Source organism: Eucalyptus grandis, chromosome 11, assembly GCF_016545825.1.
Source record: "Eucalyptus grandis isolate ANBG69807.140 chromosome 11, ASM1654582v1, whole genome shotgun sequence".
Lineage (NCBI taxonomy): Eukaryota > Viridiplantae > Streptophyta > Magnoliopsida > Myrtales > Myrtaceae > Eucalyptus > Eucalyptus grandis.
The window spans coordinates 1,711,224-1,729,966 of NC_052622.1; the positions used below are offsets into that span (position 1 = coordinate 1,711,224).

The 18,743-nt window shown below is 35.4% G+C and overlaps 1 protein-coding gene across 1 annotated transcript; it reads left to right on the plus strand.

Annotated features, from left to right (window-relative positions):
* Positions 1-16,023: 16,023 nt before the first annotated feature.
* LOC104424410 (transcription factor LAF1) lies at positions 16,024-17,441 on the plus strand. Its single transcript, XM_010036823.3, has 3 exons — positions 16,024-16,249; positions 16,550-16,679; positions 16,813-17,441. Exons 1-3 carry the CDS (start codon positions 16,114-16,116, stop codon positions 17,435-17,437), a joined length of 891 nt encoding a protein of 296 aa, XP_010035125.2. The 5' UTR covers positions 16,024-16,113; the 3' UTR covers positions 17,438-17,441.
* Positions 17,442-18,743: the final 1,302 nt, after the last annotated feature.

Sequence of the window (18,743 nt, forward strand, 5' to 3'; positions counted from 1 at the left end):
GGTTGTAGTTTCTCTAATCTTTATGTAATGTAAACCTTTTCTTGATCTAAGCAACCAAATCAGTGAAATTTAATTAGAAGAAAAGGCGTTTTGGGTCTGAACTGGTGAGAATCCTTATTTCAACAATAGGAGTGTTTATTCACTCAATGCTAGAAAACGTTTTCACTAATTAGAATTTCTACACGTGCATATGTAAGAACAACTCGTTGGCTACTATTCTTAGGTAACTTTGCACTTGCAAGTGGCTGACTATTTTACTCAATTAGTTCTTGTACATGGTATGTAAATATAAATAAGAATCGTTTCACTTCCATCAATTTTGTATCAAACTTCTGTCGTTGATGTAAGAGAATACAATTCTACAAGGGGAGAAGTGCATCAATTGACAACAGTAGAGAAAATTCCTCATGTACATGTAATCTTCCGAAAAGCTTAATGACATCCTCATTCAAAATGTAATTCAAGTGTGTAGAACATCATGCCTGGGCAATTGGTGCCTTCCCTGCCAAGTGATTTCCCAAAGATACCGGTTAAATTGCTTTGTCGGTTTCCTTTGAAAATTAGGAAGGAAAATATCCCTTATTGAGATGATAGTGAGATTCCCTATATGATAAAAATAAAATAAAAAAGTGATTAAAGTGAATAAAACCAATAAAATACCTAAAAAAAATATAAAATTTATGATTTGTAATTATTCACACGATCACCAATTGAGTGATCATGATTAAAAGCTCCAATCGAGTAACATGGCCTCGAGATTTGTGACTCAAAAAGATCTACAGGACATTATCATTGCAAGCTTTGTGGCTCAAACCTATGGTTGTTGAAGCTCAAAGTAAGCGGCCATGGCTACGAGCTCGATTCTTAAAATATTTTTTCTTATCCACATATATTGTATGGTGTATTTTTATCACTACTTTCTTCAAGTTTTCAATGATATAAATATTCCATGACAACCATATCAGGGTAATAAAGTGGCGCTAGAGAAAAATCAAGTCCCTAGCTAACCGTTTGGTAAAAGAAATAAATTTAGAAAAATTGGAAGTCCATTTTATATGTGTTCTGCGCACATTGGGTATTTAGTATTCTTTATTTATGAATTTTTAAATATCATTTATTTTATTTTGGACAATATTTCACTATCTAAAATTTGTAGTCAATTACCTCTTGGATTTCCTTTTCATGAATAATGTCATTAAATTTGTTTCTTACACAAATACAAAACCATAATTTTTTGCTTTGGTTTCTGATGGTAGACAACATAAAATGGATGGCTTGGGTTACATCTTTACTTATCAATAGTAGCGGTCATGCAAGCACGCTCCTATCGTCAATGGTTGAAAAAGAAGGAGAAAATGATCTCTAAATGAGGAATCGCCCATCTCGGCATGTATCTGATTTTTTTTTTTTTTTGCATGTATCTGATTTTGTGCATATCCATGTCTAAGTGATGCTAGCATCATGCGCATTTATGAACGTCTCAATCAGAAACAATAATTAGGTGCTTTTAAAGTTTTCCATTCTCATCCATCAAATCAATCACTTCGGAAAAAGTTTTGTAGCTTCCATTTATTTCTAGACATGTGGTTTCTACCTTTTTCAATACCTTCTTGGTATGGAAGTCGTCATGTGGTATTTGATTTCCGTATCCAAGTCATGCGAAAAATAGTCTTTTGTATATAAAGGGAAATAAGGTTTCTATTTTATATAAGGAAATCATGGCCATTTTCTTTCGGAATTTGTTCATTTATAATTACCTTTGGTAATAATATATAAGAGGGGATAGTTTGTCCAAAAAGTCTTAAACCTATTTTACGATAGCTGGTTAAGTCCTAAACCTTTTAATTATGTCAATTTAGTTTCGAACTTTCTGAGAATTTATCAATTTAATCATGAATCTTTTTTCTTGTGTTATTTTAGTCCTAAACCTTTAGAGGATTTACCAATTTAATTATAAACTTATTATTTATATATTTAGCCAAAATGATTACATTATTAAATCATCAAAAGATTAAGACTAAATTGACAAATCATCAAAAGGTTTATGATTAAATTGACAAATTGTCAAAATGTTTATGAACAAATTTATACAATTGAAAGATTTATGATTGAATTGGCATTCATACAATAGATTTAGAACTTTTTGGACAATTTTTTTATTTAAAAAATATTAAAAAAGAACATTTAAGAGAAAGACTAACTATTTAAAAATGCAAAGAAAATCTTTATTTCTTCAAGACCGTTAATTTGCATTTTAGTTCTATCTCAGAGAAATTAATTTTAAATATACATAGTGCACATGCTAACTCTTAAATCTTTTGGAGAAAACTTTATTGAGTGTTGAAATATATAAATATTAAACCACACTTTCTTCTAACAATTCAAATTTCTAAAATAGTTGATAATGATATCACGAAATTTCACATGAAATTAGAGTAGGACATCCTCAATTTATATATTTCTGGGTTTAAGCGAAATTTCAACCCGTGCGTCATTTTCAAGGAAAATAATTAGTTTTCATATGTTATTATTTTTAATTCACGGAAAATATTTTTTTTATAAATCAATTAGTTTTCCGCTGTCAAAATACTGAAAGGTCGAAATATAATATTTCGAAAACAGCTTTTTTTTTTTCCCCGAACAAACTGACCACCTCAATATCATGCCTTCACGTCCCCTCACCTGTTAACTAAGAGTTGATTTGCATCTTTTTTTCGAAACAAAGAACGATACTGCTCATTCCAGCAAAACAACATGAAAAACATCATGGCCCAATTGAGATCTGACATACCAGCCAAAAGCGGTACCTTCGCAGATTATTCGTGCTTTAATGTCTCGACTAAACGAAGTTCTGATCATTATTAACAACATTCCTACCTTTACCTATGCTCTGTAGGTAAATATGTCCGGGGGAAGTGAAATACTTCACTATTCGCATAAGTCTCTTTAGGGGATTTGGCTTGGCATTCAAAAGGACTATAGACTTTCAAAGGCCTTTGTGCTAATCTGAGGTGTTTTGATAACATAACCTCAAAGACCTTGGGATAAAATTTAGCATCCCCATTGTAACTTCTACCAAGCACTGACAATATGTTTTTCTGGAATGTTGCTTTTAGGGGCAATATATTTTTTACTTTCAATTTTGCCTTCATTAATATTTTCCTACTCCAATATTGCCCTCTTAGCTGCTGATCGTCTCTTTGCTCTCCGAAACTAACGCTCCAAATTCTGATTTGGGCTCATGAGTTTGACGCTCCGCCGAGAGAGTCGATGACGGTTGCGGGTCTGTTAGGCGAGATTTGGAGGGCCATAAGTCTGTCGAGTGAGAACTGGCAGTTCGAGGGCAGCCAAGGCTCGACAAGGGGCACGAGTCTAGGGTCGCTGATGATCGCATGATGCTGGTTGTGGGTCACTGAGCCTCGCCTGGTTGGCTCTGGTCACTTGCTCAGCGCTCACGTCAGGCTCGCCTGGTACCTTTGCCTCGCACAAGGCTCATGGACTTCAATAGCCATGCCCCCCATTCTTTCCCTTCAATTTTTTTTTTTACTTCATATCCTTTGCCAAACGGTATACAGTTTAAATACACTTCGAATCAAAGATCATCAGGAAAATAACTTTGCATTTCCACAAAGCTCTCCTACTAAATGCTGCCTTCGTGCATAAACGATATGAGATAGTTTTTGTTTGTAATTGTAGCGTTGCGCATAAAATCCACGTACGAACAAGTGTTCCTTCATAATTCAGCTAATCTATCCATCTTGCAAGAACTTTTTTCGTTGCCAAATTGATACTACTGAAGTCGATGAAGTTTGAAATTTAGGTTATTGAATTGTTAAGTGTTCGAATATCGACGTAATGTGAATTTGCCCGAAGTCATTCCAATAAGAACCTCTGGGCCATTAATCTGACACAGCAAAAATTTGATTCATAAATTGTAAGTTTCACATGTTTTACGCATAGAAAAAAATTGATTCATTAACGTAAATTTCACATGTTTTTAAGCAAAAACTTCGCCTCTTTTCGGTCAGCAACATGCTCTAACATTGGCTAATGCACTTTTGCTTATGCGTGCAATAACAATGGCTAAAGAATGGTTATGGCATTCCACACGCACAGCGACAAAGGGCTTAAAAGAAGTATGCGGAATTGCTTAGTTGGGCCTCAAGGCATTTTGAGAGCCTACTTAAACCCATTGAAAGAAGCCCAGCCCACAGGAGAGAGAGAGAGAGAGAGAGAGAGAGAGAGAGAGAGAGAGAGAGAGAGAGAGATTAGGTACAAACTAAACATTACGTCATTCAGTGATCCATACAGACCATATGCCTTTAGACCAACGCCTAATTATCATCTAAAATTTGTCATCTTGCATATTCTGAGAGTAGTGCAATTTTTATTTAGCTTACGTGTTTGAAACTTATAAGCTGATTTGGAGCAAATCTCCATCCGAAATAGGTTGTCGAGAAACTTGCTAAATAACGGGGAAATAACAAAAAAAAGTTATAAACTTATTACACTTGTGCTATTTTAGTCATAAATCTTTTAATATAGCTAATTGAGTTCCTGACCTTTTGATAATTTGTTAATATAGTCTATCCGACCTATTTTAGTTGGAAAGCTAACATGAACGCCATCCGTTGGATATGACACGATTAGTGCTTAGTAAATAATTTTTGTAATTATTGTTATTAGTATTATTTTTTTTTATTACCCTTTTCTCTTCTTTTCTTGGCTTTTTTTTGTCCTCCTTCCTTTGCCAAACTATGGGCTTCGACAAGGCGAGCCTCCCTTGAGGCTGGTGAGGTCGTCCATTGCCAGAATTTTTAAAATATTTAGGATTAAATTGGCAAAATTAAAAAAGGTTTAGTACTAAATTGGTACAAGTGTAATAAATTTAGGATTTTTTTTTTCAAAATTTCCCCTTGAGTAATAATTGACCACTAAGTTAGTAACGGATCGTCTAATATATGATTTTATCCGATATTATATTTTGCATGCGTTTGTGAGACTGCAAATAATTAAAGACAGGAAATTTTGGTCACCCTTATCAATTGGGACGAATCTACTTTTTGAATTTGTCATAAAAAGTAAAACTTGTGAGCATTTCACCTGCTGCTCTTCTGTTATCATATGGGTATTAGGTCTACCTAAAGATGAATAATTCCAAGATTCTGCTCATGTTAAACGCGGCTTACAAGTCTTATAAACAATTCTCGAGGTGCTGCCCCTTCACCATATTATGGGATAACATAATTCGATATGATGTGCTCTCTGTGTATAATAACTATTCATCACATGAGGATTCTTGGATACGTATCCACTACAGAAGCCGATGCGCATGGCGGTATCAAACTACGATGTACGTATTTCAAGACAACGTAGACGAAAGGCTTCAAGTCAATTTAATAATTGAAGTTTCTCTTGTCTGATGGGATACTTATGGAACACGACTCTGCCGTTATCAATTTGATAATGATGGTTGGTATAGGGTATGGAAGTTGACATTCGAAGCTTCTTCTTGTGCTGTTATCATACACTGATTATGATAAACGGCCCAAGAAAAAAAATCATGTAGAACGACAGTGGGTTATTTTTAAAGACTTGCCGATCATACGAAGAGGAAAACGACAGAAGAGCGACGTTGACGCATGAAGTAACTGCGCCAGAAAGTATAAAAGTCTCGGTCGCCGTCAACTTACATAATTTAGCCTAATCATGCCCCTAGTGTCTAGCAATCTCCTCTAACTTATTATAAGATCAAAGTCTTGCTTATAGTCTATGGAACTAAGTTCTGAGTAAAGAAGATCCAATGATTAATGGAATGATTTTTTTTGCATGGTGGTGATGTTTAAGATTAAAAGTTCCGAACATACATGTACGGGATTGTATGTATGAATATGAATAGTATTTTCTTGAAGAGAACCCTACAACCAACCACTTACGCTTTGTCTTTGACCGGTAACACTAACCTTTTGAGATAGATTAAATTGGTGAGTTCTTTGGTCAAACTTATATCGTGGTGAAGTATATTTATAATGCGCTAAGAATGATGAGCTAGGTCAGAGAAAGTTTCCATCAACAAAATGGAGGAAAATATGACAAATGTATTGCGTGATCTATGTTCGTGGTATTATATCATTTTTCATGCATAGAAACCCTCTTTAGCTTCTGAATTAGAGAACCTTTAACCTATTAATCTCTCCATACCATTATTATAATTAATAGTTCCTTATGTTCATTTCGAACGATTTGCATGGAAGGGCATATCGATATAGCTCAAAATAAATCTTCAAAATTTTCCCCTTAATCAAGCATTGACCAAAAAAAAAAAAAAAAGATCTACAGTGATAGAAGATATGTTAAAGAACTCTCATTCTAATCTTAGTTTAGTTAATCAGCCCCAAAGCAACTTGGCTTACCTAAGAATGATTCTTATTTCATCTGTATCTATGACGTTATTTAACGTTTGTTTTTTCTCTTCCCTTTTGGACATGGTTTTGGGACCAGGGGACGAGATTGGATAGCTGATGGTCTAATGACTTTAACTAAGGGGCAAGTGTGGCCTAATTCCTTCATCATCCTTTAACACTATTAGAGACACATGCCTCATCATTATTTGGTCAGCCATTACATGTTCTGGTTTTATAATGGCACATTGTGTAAGCACTATGGCGTATGCGCTTAGTCACAACCTGTTCTTATCTGTCATTAATTATAATTATATGAAGTAATCATACATATGCTGATACCTTTGTTACTTATATAAAACTGAGGAAAGGATTTTAATTTGAGTAAAATCTATCCCATAGAGTATCCAATGATGCTTAGGCACATGGCCCTGCTAAAATGGCCTGACGGCTCGCATCCCACATCTTACACTTCTAGAGAACTTTTATAAACTCTCATTTTCTTTAGTCATCGGTTTGTAGAATCCAATACATAAATTTCCACGAATTAAGCAAGTAGAATGAATAAAAGGGCTTCTGGACAATCTTCTCCCATCAGCGGTCCAGGACGAATTGATTAACCTAGATCTTTTTTTTTTTCCCCTTGATATTATAATCAACCCAGAGTTTAAAATGCGAAGATATGGAACCTAGATATCTTTTTTTTCTTGGTATTATAATCAACCCAGATTTTTAAATGTGTATTGGCATCTGCAAAGATGAATGTGATCCTTTTTGCTTGCTCTATCAACATCAATGTTGTGACCGACAAATATTTGTTTTAGGGCGGATTCTTCCGTTTTGTTCCAAAAGAATGGATTTCTTTCCTTACTGGTAAATTTCTGGAGGAAGTTGACAAATGTCCCCCCAAAAAAAAAAAAAAATTTGGCAAAAAAAGATCGGTCACCTAATTTATTGGTACCTTAGCAACATTATTTATGAAACTATAGCCTCTTTTCGACAATATGGAAAGTACGAACTTTTTTTTTTTTTTAATCTTTTACCAGGTTTTACTTTTCTTTCAGACCAACCCAAAAAAATTATCAACTCTTGAGTTGATTCACCGATATTCATTCGAGTGAATTTCCAACTTCTTTCCAATTACATTATTAATTAATTTTGGATCACAAGTTCTCATTCGGGGTTCTCTTATCCTAATTTAACAACTTTGTTACCATTTATTGATTTTTGTTTGTCTTTCTTATAAACGCCCCAAGTTTCTCAACTCGCATATAATTTCCTAAACTTTGTTTGTGTAACTTACTAGTTTTTCTTCTCTTAGGTTACCGACTTGTTTTGATTTATTAAATCTCATTAGTGTTGCTTCCCAACATTTATTTTCTTTTCATAAAAAATTTACGAACTATTTTTAAAACTACCAACCGTAGTTGGAATAATTACCAGCTCTTTCTCCAATTAAGTTCCAATTAGTTTTGCATTATGAACTCATATTTGAGTTAATTAGCTACATTTATTTGAATTTTGTCCAATTACCAATTTCTATTATCTCTAAGAATAAACATACCTTCTCTTACATTCGATAAATTTTCCATTTGTTTCATGGAAAAAAATTTCCAAGAGAAAACTTTTCAGATTTTTTGACATTTGTTTCACAGAAAATAAATTAGTTAAGGAAATTTTTTTCCATTAATAGAAAAACACCTTTAAAAGTGAGTAAAATGAATTCCTCTTTTTCATTTTCCACCAAAGACCATACTCGTTTTATTGCACTCCTTTTAATTTTTTAATTTTATTTTTTAAAATTATAATTATAATTAATTTTTCTTTCCTTTTCTTTTTCCTTCTTCTTCAGTCGGTAGCTGGCCATAGTGACAATTGGCGATCGGCCACAGGTGAGGGATGAGCTTGGCTAAGACTAGCAAGTTTCGAGCTTGCCGATATTTGGCGAGGTTGAATCTTGTTAGCTTGTGGCTATGGCAAGACTTGATCTCGTCAATTTGTCGAGGCCTTAGGCCTTGCTGACCTTGAGGCTCAACCTCATCGGTCTTAGGCGAGCTCACTTATGGTTGGTCACCGCGATCGGGCTAAGGAAGAAGGAAAAAGAAATAAAGAAAAAAAATTAAAAAAATTCAAATATTTGACATTTTATAATTCATTTTCATGTTTTAGCCAAACATTAGAAAATATCATCATTTTCTAGAAAAATGACTTTTTAGAAAATAATTACTAGAAATGTTTTTTTTTATAGTTCACCAACAACAAAAAAAGTATTTTTTTTTAAAATATGAAACAATAGAATTTTGAAAATATTTGTGACATAAAACAGATAGCCATATAAAAATGCAACTCACCTCTCTTATCTTGGAAAGTTTTACATAAAAATTAGGGTTAATACTCTGAAAAACTCCAAACTTGGTATACATGACAAATTTACCACAAAATATTTTTTGACTACCAAAAATCCTAAATTGGTATACCTTTGACAAATTTACCCCAAACCGGTACACTTATAATAAATTTATCCTATGTTATTTTTCGTTAAATTTTACTATCATATGACAGTTGACTGATATATCAATTTGGGATTTTACATTCCGTTTGTCACAGTTTACAATTTTTGTGATTTTTATGTGGTATTAATCCAATTTAGCGGAGGGTATATTTATCACAAATTTATTAGTTTGGGGTTTTTTGCGGTTGAATAAATTAGTTTTGGGTAAATTTGTCATAAATATACAATTTTATGGTTTTTATGGTCGGTCGGGGTAAATTTGTCACAAGTGTACAAGTTTGGAGTTTTCATGGTAAAAAAAATAGTTTGGGATAAATTTGTCGAGAGGTGTATCGGTTTTGGGTTTTTTAGGGTATTAACCCTAAAAATTATATGTATGATCTTCACTTTTACAAATAATCGGAAGAGAATCAAGAGATTTTCTAAATCTTTCTTAGTTCTCCATATCTCTTAAAATTGTATATTATCTTTCTTTGATTGTGCTTGTGCTTGTTTTTGATCCTAATTGACCTAATTGATAATATAATATCATATTTCCTTAAATAATTTTTATAAATAAGCTCATGTACAATTCAATATCAAATAAACAGAAATGAGGCAATTCTCTCCAAATATTCTTAATCTTTCCCTTCTTCTAATGATATACAGTGAGTTATATCTGTAGTGGATACCTGCACATGGAATATCAATGACATCATAGATAAAATTTCTTTATGCAGCTCCATTTATGTATGGACCCTCGGTCTTCTCAATTCTTGTCCTAGGAGTATTTTTTTTAACTTGTATGTGAAGTGGGACGTTACATCATTCCACGTATCTTATCCGCTGAAGTCTTTATGAACTTCATATCCTTGTAATGAATTTCCCCCAATAGCGTAAACTTTCTAAATACATTTGTTGATTCATGACGACAAGAGAAAGACAACTGTTGAGCCTTTTCTTTGTGCATCTTTTTCCATGTACATATCCTCCTTAACACTGACTAGTGCATGAAAAATAAGTTTCACATATATCCGATGTATGTCAGTTCATTTCATCTTATTATATAATGTGAGTCTCACACGATTCATAATATTTAATAATTAATAATCACCTAGAGTCGATGGCCACCACCGGCCCGTAGTGACTCCAAATCAATAGGCCTTTCATTTTTTTTTTCTCCTCATTTTGCTTGAGGCTGGCCAAATAGAGAATGAAATGCTGAAATAGGGGAATGGTTTCAAATCTTTTTTAAACCACGACCTAAAGCCTTTCAACAGCGCCCTTAGAATCGAAGCCTTTTGAAGCACCAGTAGTTGTAGCCGTGGGTAGGTATGATCCTGTCTTTTTTCTCTTCTCCTTGTACTCCTATCGAAATACAACCACTCAGGCTTTCCCTCTTCTTCGAGGCCACTTATGAAGGAATTTATTCTTAATCATAAGGTGAACTGCCTTGTTTTTTAGTCTGTAAATTGATGTTGACCATATTTTAAAGAACGAAAGAAAATCCCATCACCAAATGCCGACAGCACAGCAACCGCTGTGGGATATTAAAAAAATTAATCGCTGAATTTGTCAAAAATGAAAAACACCGTCACCACCATCACCGTTATGACGTTTGTTAAAGGGAAAATGACATATTGCTGGGATAATGGAGAATGAGTTGGTAGGAAGAAAAGGACTGTGAGCGAGAGCTTTTCATGAAACCCTAACAACCTAGGAAAAGATGCGCTTTATATTAACCCACATTCGCTTCTTATATAAACCACCCACTCTCATTTCTAAAACACACACACACACATATATGTGTGTATTATTCACCTATATATATATACACATATACACACTTTAGGGTATACTGGCACACATGTATTATTTCACATTTTCATATATACATCTAGTGCTGATATATTTATTAATTCTTCAAAGACAAATATCTTTTGTTGATATATTATTCACCTGTGTCTTTTGCCTTAATAAACTTTAGGGTATACTGGCTGACTCATGGAATATTGCACACAGTATTTCTTGGGTATCTTTTTCATTTTCATTATATACATCTAGTGCTGAGGGCAAGTACGTTTATTAATTCTTCAAAGACAAATCGGATCTTTTGTTGACCTTGGTTGTTATATTAATAAGTAGAATTCTTCCACATTGTTAGCCATACTTTCTTTGTCACACTAAATACTTACTGGAATTATTATTCTTGCTACGTAGGCTAGGCTGCACAGCATTTGTATTTCATTAGTCACTTCTACCAACATTGAGAAGAATAGTTATAGAAATTAACTGATTATCCAAATCAAAGATGATGGCATGGCTTTATGACCAAAAAGTTACTCAGCCTGTATAGTATATATAAAGTTATACTTATTTTGTATATCTTAGAATTTGTACAAACCACAAAACAAAGCAATATATGAGAATATTAGATGGGAGAGAATCAAGTTAAAATTATGTCAAAATATTATCCCACGTCACTTGACAATGAGTCCTAAATACTCCATGACTTTCTAACATGGTATCATAATATTTTGCCATGCATATTTGATGATTGACATTGCCAGAGATAAATTGAGGGGAAAGTACAAAAAAAGTCTTAAAACCTTGTAATTGGATCTTTAGCCTTTTCAAAAAGTGTGCCGGATGGATTGAATTAACGTGGACATTTCAAATAATATATAATGTAAAAATATTTTTATATTTTCCATGCTAGCGTCAACCGTGCCACATTAAATTTTCTAGCCTAAAAATGTGCCAGATGGATTGAATTAATACTTAAAAATTTTAAAATTGTTTATGATGATTGAATTGGTATCAATACGATAGATTTATGACTTCTCTGGTACATTTCCCGATAGATTGAAGAAGTGGAATCATTCTTTGAATGATCGTTTGCCTTCTCCGTGGATATTTACGAGAATTTAGGGATCATTTTTTCCTCTGGAACATGCTATATCTTGTGAAGTCTGTGCCTTGGTTTATAGTGTCTGTGGTTTTCAAAAAAATAGGTAGAGTTGGAGTGATGAGTTGCGGCAGATTTGTGCTAATTGGAAGGGGAAAGCTATAGCTAATGTTGCATGCGAGATTGCATGGTTTGCTGTTGTACCACATCTGATATGAGAGGAACATGATGATAGTTTCCTTGTTTCTAGTATTGGCATTATGTCCAGAGTCAAATGTGATGTTTTGGATAGGGCTGCTTGCCAGCAGCCAAACCAGTAATTCTTTAGTTCAATCTCAGGTAGGCAAATCTGTAGTCACCGGAGACTCTTGGCTTGAATTACTGTATTTCTCGAGTTTCCATTGTAATCCTTTCGGTCATTTGAAGCAAGATTCCCCTGCTTCGTTAATTCCTGTCACTTGCTAATTGTCTTACAATATATAGTTCCATCGAAGCGTTTAGCTAATTATTATTTGACAAGATATTAAACAGTTCGGCCTGGAGTGTGGATAACATTCTTGGTTTAGTTCGGGCTAGCGTGTCCAATGGGTTTACTCTCCCAACCATTGACAAGTCGATGACAGTTAGTGCAATGGTAGCATCGCGTCTTTTTTTTTTTCTAATCACGCTCGGCATATGATATGGTACTATATAATATTGTCTGAACCCCAAGCAAAGTGTTGTTCTACTACTGGCGAGATGAACACATGATGAACGAGGGAATTTTTTACGTCCACAAATCTCTGGAATTCCCACATCTTCTTCTTCTTCTTCTTCTTCTAATTCCCATTTGAACCCACCTCGACATCTCGATTTGGTGAGTGTGAATTGCATCTTGTATAAATATTAGGTTTGATTTGGTCTGCTGTTCATAACTTAATATAGATTTTGGGGGATATTCTCTTGCCGTTTGTTGGAGTGAATACATTATAGGGGACCAAAAAAAGAAAAAAAAGAAAAGGAAAACGTACATTTCAGTGTAAAAGTAATCAATCATAGAGAAGAGAAAACAACCTTATATAGGAAAGTCTTTGACTAAATTGCGTAGCCGAATTGGACAAACTTATGTGCGCTTCTACATCTCTATTCACTTCGTGGAAAATGAGATGAATTTTAAGGCAATAAAAAATTGTTGCTTATATTTTCGGTGATGATGGGGTTTTGCCAACTCCCCTAACTGAGTCAATAATTTCTTCTCCAGTTGTTGAGATAAGAAGATAAGGGTGTCGGTAAGGCTGCTCATTGGGTGAACACTCAACTTAATCAAAGCTGTGAGACTTTCGATCGGAGTTGGAGCTGTATATCATTTGTCAATCCCTGATAAGGAATCTTTTTTAGAGAAACTACCGACATTAGGTGCACGAGTGAAAACTTACCGGGCAGGGCACATTTTATAGGTAGGGTGTTTGGTGGACAAAAACAATTAACTCGAAACTGTATAAACGCTTTTTTATGGCACTTTCTAATTTCATTGGCAAAGTTGATATTTTTGGTAAAGATTTAAAATTACATTGGCAAAATTGAAAAGTTTAAGTTTGTGCAATATATTTAGGACTTATTGATAATTTTGCCTAATGAGACTAGTTAAACCAATAATAATTTGTGCTATGCTTTCTTTAAGGGTACGACAACATCACATTTGGGGGAATTACCAAAAAAGTCCTAAAGCTATCGTATTTGTGCAAATTTAGTCCCAAACTGTATTTTTTTTCTCAATTCATTTCTAAATATTTTGTAATTGTACCAATTCAGTCCATCTAGCTGAATTTAGTGAGCTAGCGTTGACATGCACGTCGATTGGTGAATGTCGACGTGGAAAATTTATTTTAATAATTATTTTAATTAATTTTTTTCTTTTTTTCCTTTCTCTTTATTCTTTTTCCTTTGGCTTTCTTCCTTTGGCTAGTTAGGGTGCGTTTCTGTTTTTTTTTGTTCAAAAAGGAACAAAAACGCGTTTGGGTGCGTTTACGTTCCTTTTTTTCTTTTGTTCCCGTGGAACAAAAAAAGAAACAAAACAAAACTTAGAAACACTTTTTTTTTTTTCTTCTTTTTCTTCTTATTTTCTTTCTTTTTCTTTCGCCGTCGCCGGCCTCGCCATGGCCGGCGGCGACCGGCCGGCGAGGGCCGGCGGCCTCGCCCGAGCACGGCGAGGCTCGCCGGCCCCCGGCGAGCCGAGCCTCGCCGTAGGCCGGGCGAGGGTCGGCCTCGCCTTGGCTGGCGAGCTCGGCCTCACCGGATCTGGCGAGATCGAACTCGCCCAGCCCGGCCAACATCTTGGCGTGTCGGGTTGGGTGAGTTCGATCTCGCCAGTCCGGTGAGGCCGAGCTCGCCCGCCCAAGGCGAGGCCGACCCCCGGCCTGCCTCGGCGAGGCTCGGCGAGCCTCGCCGTGCTCGGCGAGGCCGCCGGCCCTCGTTGGCCGGTCGCCGGCCATGGCCGAGGCCGGCGACCGCCAAAAGAAAAAAAAAAAAAAAGGAAAAAGAAAAAGAAAAAAAAAAAAAAAAAAAAAAAAGGAAAAAAAGAAAAAATAGAAAAAATAAAAGAAATAAAAAAATTATACAAATTTACCAAATGTGTTTCTATTTATTTTTGTTCCCCGGAACAAGTTTACCAAACGCGTTTTTTGTTCAGAAATTGTTCCCGAAACGAAACACTTTTTTTTATTTCGTTTCTCGGAACAATTTTTAAACGAAACGCAAACAAACGCACCCTTAGTGGTCTCGCCTTGCCCCTAGCCGGAATGGGTGAGCTCACCTAGTCGTTGGTGAGGGCGAGGGTGAGAGTGACCTTGCCTGCTCCTAGCAAGGCTCCACCACTCCACCTCGCTTGTTCCTGACGAGGCTCGACCTCGCTGTTGCCAGGTGATGTTGTGCTCACCTAGTTGTTGATGGGGCAAGTGCCAGATCGCCCAGTTATTAGCAAGGCAAGGTTCCATAAAAAATTTATGACTTTTTTGATAATTTTCGCCATCACATTCTTAACCTGGCCGGCTTTGTATTCTCTTATTACGTATAGCCATGCTGTACATATAATAATTTTGAAAGATGGCCGAGAGATGCCCTTTTCTTACGTGCGAGGCGTGCTGATGCTTTCTCGCTTATATGGCATCATAAATTCATTCATGGAGAAAATGTCGGGTCAATTTGACAAGTGTCCAAGAGCTTTGTTATAAGGACATTATTGTCATTTTGGAAATATCTTCTAACGTATATCCTTAACAATGAAACCGATCTTCTAGCTCCCATGCCATGCTCACTTTCTAAGAGCTATTTCATATACTTCGGAGTTGGTATTTTCCTACATCTTTTAAATTGTCACGACCAACCTAGAAGCGTGAACAAATCAAAACAAAGCAATTAACAGATAAAAATTGCACAATAAAACTAAAACACGAGGAATTTACATGATTCGCTACTACATGCAAAGAGATCAATGGGATTGGTCCACTATAATCAGTAAAAATAAAATTACAATCATTCAGTCACACTCACTCACAAGTGAATCTCAATCCTAAATACCCTAACCACAAGAATCAATCACAAGGAGTTTTCTCGTGCACTCAATTCTTTTAGACAATGATTCTTGATACTCATGTTTCTCATAAGTTTCAAGCATGTTAAGCTTACTCACTATGCACTTAGAGACCAAACTCAAAAACTATTCACGCGCAAAAACGTACTATCCTTCTTTGATGTCAACATAAGACTTCAACTTCATTAGAGAAAATAGCTCTTAAGAGAAACTGATTTCCCTTTTTTTGCATCACCCAGGATTTTGTTCACGAGAGCTCAATCAGAACTTTCCTAATATGGTTAGGTTTCCTTGCAATTTAAAATCCATGTAGTATTAGACAGTGAAAACACGAGCTTAAAATGCACAGAAGATAAAACTGAAGGTGAAACCTTACGGTCACAGTCATGATCAGCAAGGTCAAAAAAGTTAAAAAGTAACGTTGACATTTTGATAGACTAGAGATGTGGAAAGGCAATGTATTTTAATTTCCAAACACAAAGAAGACAATCCCGTTATTCTATGGGGATTTTCATTTTATTAAGAGGAGACTTGCAACAACTCCCTCGGCTTTAAATATCACTTGCCCTTTTGTTCGGTCTCTGCACGCACTGCCCCTCAATTCCAAAGGAACACTGCAAAAACTCATCTCTCCCACCCTCCCTCCCTCCCTCCCTCCCTCCCTCTCTCTCTCTCTCTCTCAGTTTTTGTCAACATCTGAGAGTCTCATCGACTCTCAAAATTATCTTCCTGAAAGCATCACGTTATGGCACTGAAGTCATCAGAAAGACCAAAACCCAAGCACAGAAAGGGATTGTGGTCACCTGAAGAAGATCAGAAGCTCAGGAACTATGTCCTCAAGCATGGCCATGGTTGCTGGAGCTCTGTCCCCATTAACACCGGTAAGTTTTTGTGATACACTTATTTATTATATATTGTACGGACATAAAATTCTAGTGTCCAATGTATGACTAGGCATATTCGACCAAGATCGTAACACCATTGTATTGCCCTATAAATAATTTGGAAAGCCATTCGCTAGCCATAGCCAGTTAGCTATGCATTGTTCAAGGAAAAGAGTGTTTTTCACTTTCAATGACTAGATCAACTAGGTGATTTTTCATTTTATCACCCCTTTTAGGGTTGACCTATGCTTGAAAGCTGTATGTACATGGTTTGTGATTATATATTTGAACGTGCAGGCTTGCAGAGGAATGGCAAGAGCTGCAGATTAAGGTGGATCAATTACTTGAGGCCTGGCCTAAAGAGAGGCATGTTCACCATGGAAGAGGAGGAGATTATTTTTTCCCTTCATCACTTGATAGGCAACAAGTAAGCACAATAGTTTTTGAGAACTTAAATTTTTAACCAGTGCATAATAATACATTTATGCACTAAGATATTGCTATAGCTTTTGGGAAGTTCTTAATTTTTATTCGAAGGATTGACTGATTCTGTGGGTTAGGTGGTCTCAAATAGCAAAGCATTTGCCAGGAAGGACAGATAACGAGATAAAGAATCACTGGCATTCTTATCTTAAGAAGAAGGTGGCAAACAAGACTGAATCTTTATCGTCATCATTAGAAGCTCACCATCATGCCCGGAGTCAATGTACCAATTCGGACAATGTGGAATCTTCGCCTCCTCCAGATCAAATCCCTCCAAACCAGAACCCATCAGTTCATGCACCATCACAGGAGCAAAAGGAAAAGACATCATTTGACTTTCAGAGGGACGGGCTACGCAGCTACTTGCCCCAGATTTTCTTCGCCGAGTGGCTGAATCAAGCTGATCAAGGGAACAACATCCCCAATTACGGCGACGCTTTCGATGACTGCTTGAATCTTCAGGACCCCCTTGTGCCTGATCTATGCACGAGTGATTTTGGAAATTCTTATGGTGGTGAATATGTTGGTAGTGAGCTAAGTAACGGGTCTGCTAGTGCTAGCGTGAGCGACATGTACAGTTCGCAGTTGAAGTTGGAGATGGATCAGGTTTCGGGAGGTGGTTATTTCTTGGATTATTTCTCTGGGGGTGATATCTGTAGTCAGTTCGACATGGGCAATGATGTAAATGTGATGTACACATGAGAAAAAGCCCGGGGGGGGTGGTTGTTCAATCTTTATTTTTACATGGGGCATGCAAAATTTGGATGGGAAAATAATTTGTAATTGTGCGTACGTAGTCATACTCTGTTTTTTGGGTGTATTTTCGTCAATGCAAGTTACAGTAGGCTATGAAAAGTCGCATGGTGTATCGGTTAACAAACATAGGAGAGAGATCAAGTTGAAACTTTCCAGCATATATTGAGGACCAATGATCTTATTAAAATCTTAAGCATTTATGATCCAACTAGATAAATATTAATGCTACATATATCGTATTTATGATGTGGGGCGGGACATCTTATTGCACTAATTAGCATCAATTGTGAAGATTAAGAACGCATTATGAATTTTTACAATTTTTTGCGCCCATGGATGCACTTTGACTTTTTCTTTTTAACAACTATCCAAGCTTTTGGCCTTGTACATAGCATTAGTTAGATTCTTCAAATATATCAATGTCATTCGCATGGTCATCCTTAGCAGAATTATATTGGTGAATGTAAAACAATGCGAATTATTTCCTGTGCTGGCAAAGTTCAATAATGTATTGATAAGTGTCAAAAAATTATTGATAATAGATGACTCTTTTTTCAGTTACTCGTTGGTAACTTATTTACCTTTTCATGAAAAAATCAACTTTTTCTGTTGTTTGCAAATCTTCAATTTTTATATAAACTTACCATTATTTATTTGTATGACTTAGTAATGCTTTGAATATATGCAAAGGATTCTATAAAATTACCAACCTAAATAAGAGCAACTATTTCCAACTTTTGCCAGTCGCCAAACTTTTTGTTATTTGTTTTGATTAGCAAACCCTTTAGCTTATAACACTTTTTAGAGATACATAACAACTTAAATTAGTGTAACGTTTTTTTCTCCACTTAAATTGCCGCATAATACTAGGTTGCCGATTCTCTTATGTGAGTTACCAACTAAAGCTTATTCGTATTTAATTTCCCAACATTTCTTATTTATTTACAAACTTATATTTCCCTTTCTTAACAACATCTAATTACTAACATTAATCAGAGTAGCTTATTAAATTTTTTCTCTGGTTAACTTAAAACTAGTTTTGGATTATGGACTCTCAATTTTTGAAAAACTTGAAATTTTATAGAAAACCAAATATATGTCAAAAAACAACTTGAATAAGAGTGGGTAAATAAAAAGGAAAAGTTGACCAAAAATTCATAAACTTATTGTTGGTGACCAATTTAGTTCTTAACATTTTAATCATGCAAATTTAATGCTAAACATTTTAACGATTTCCTAAATAGGCCTTTTA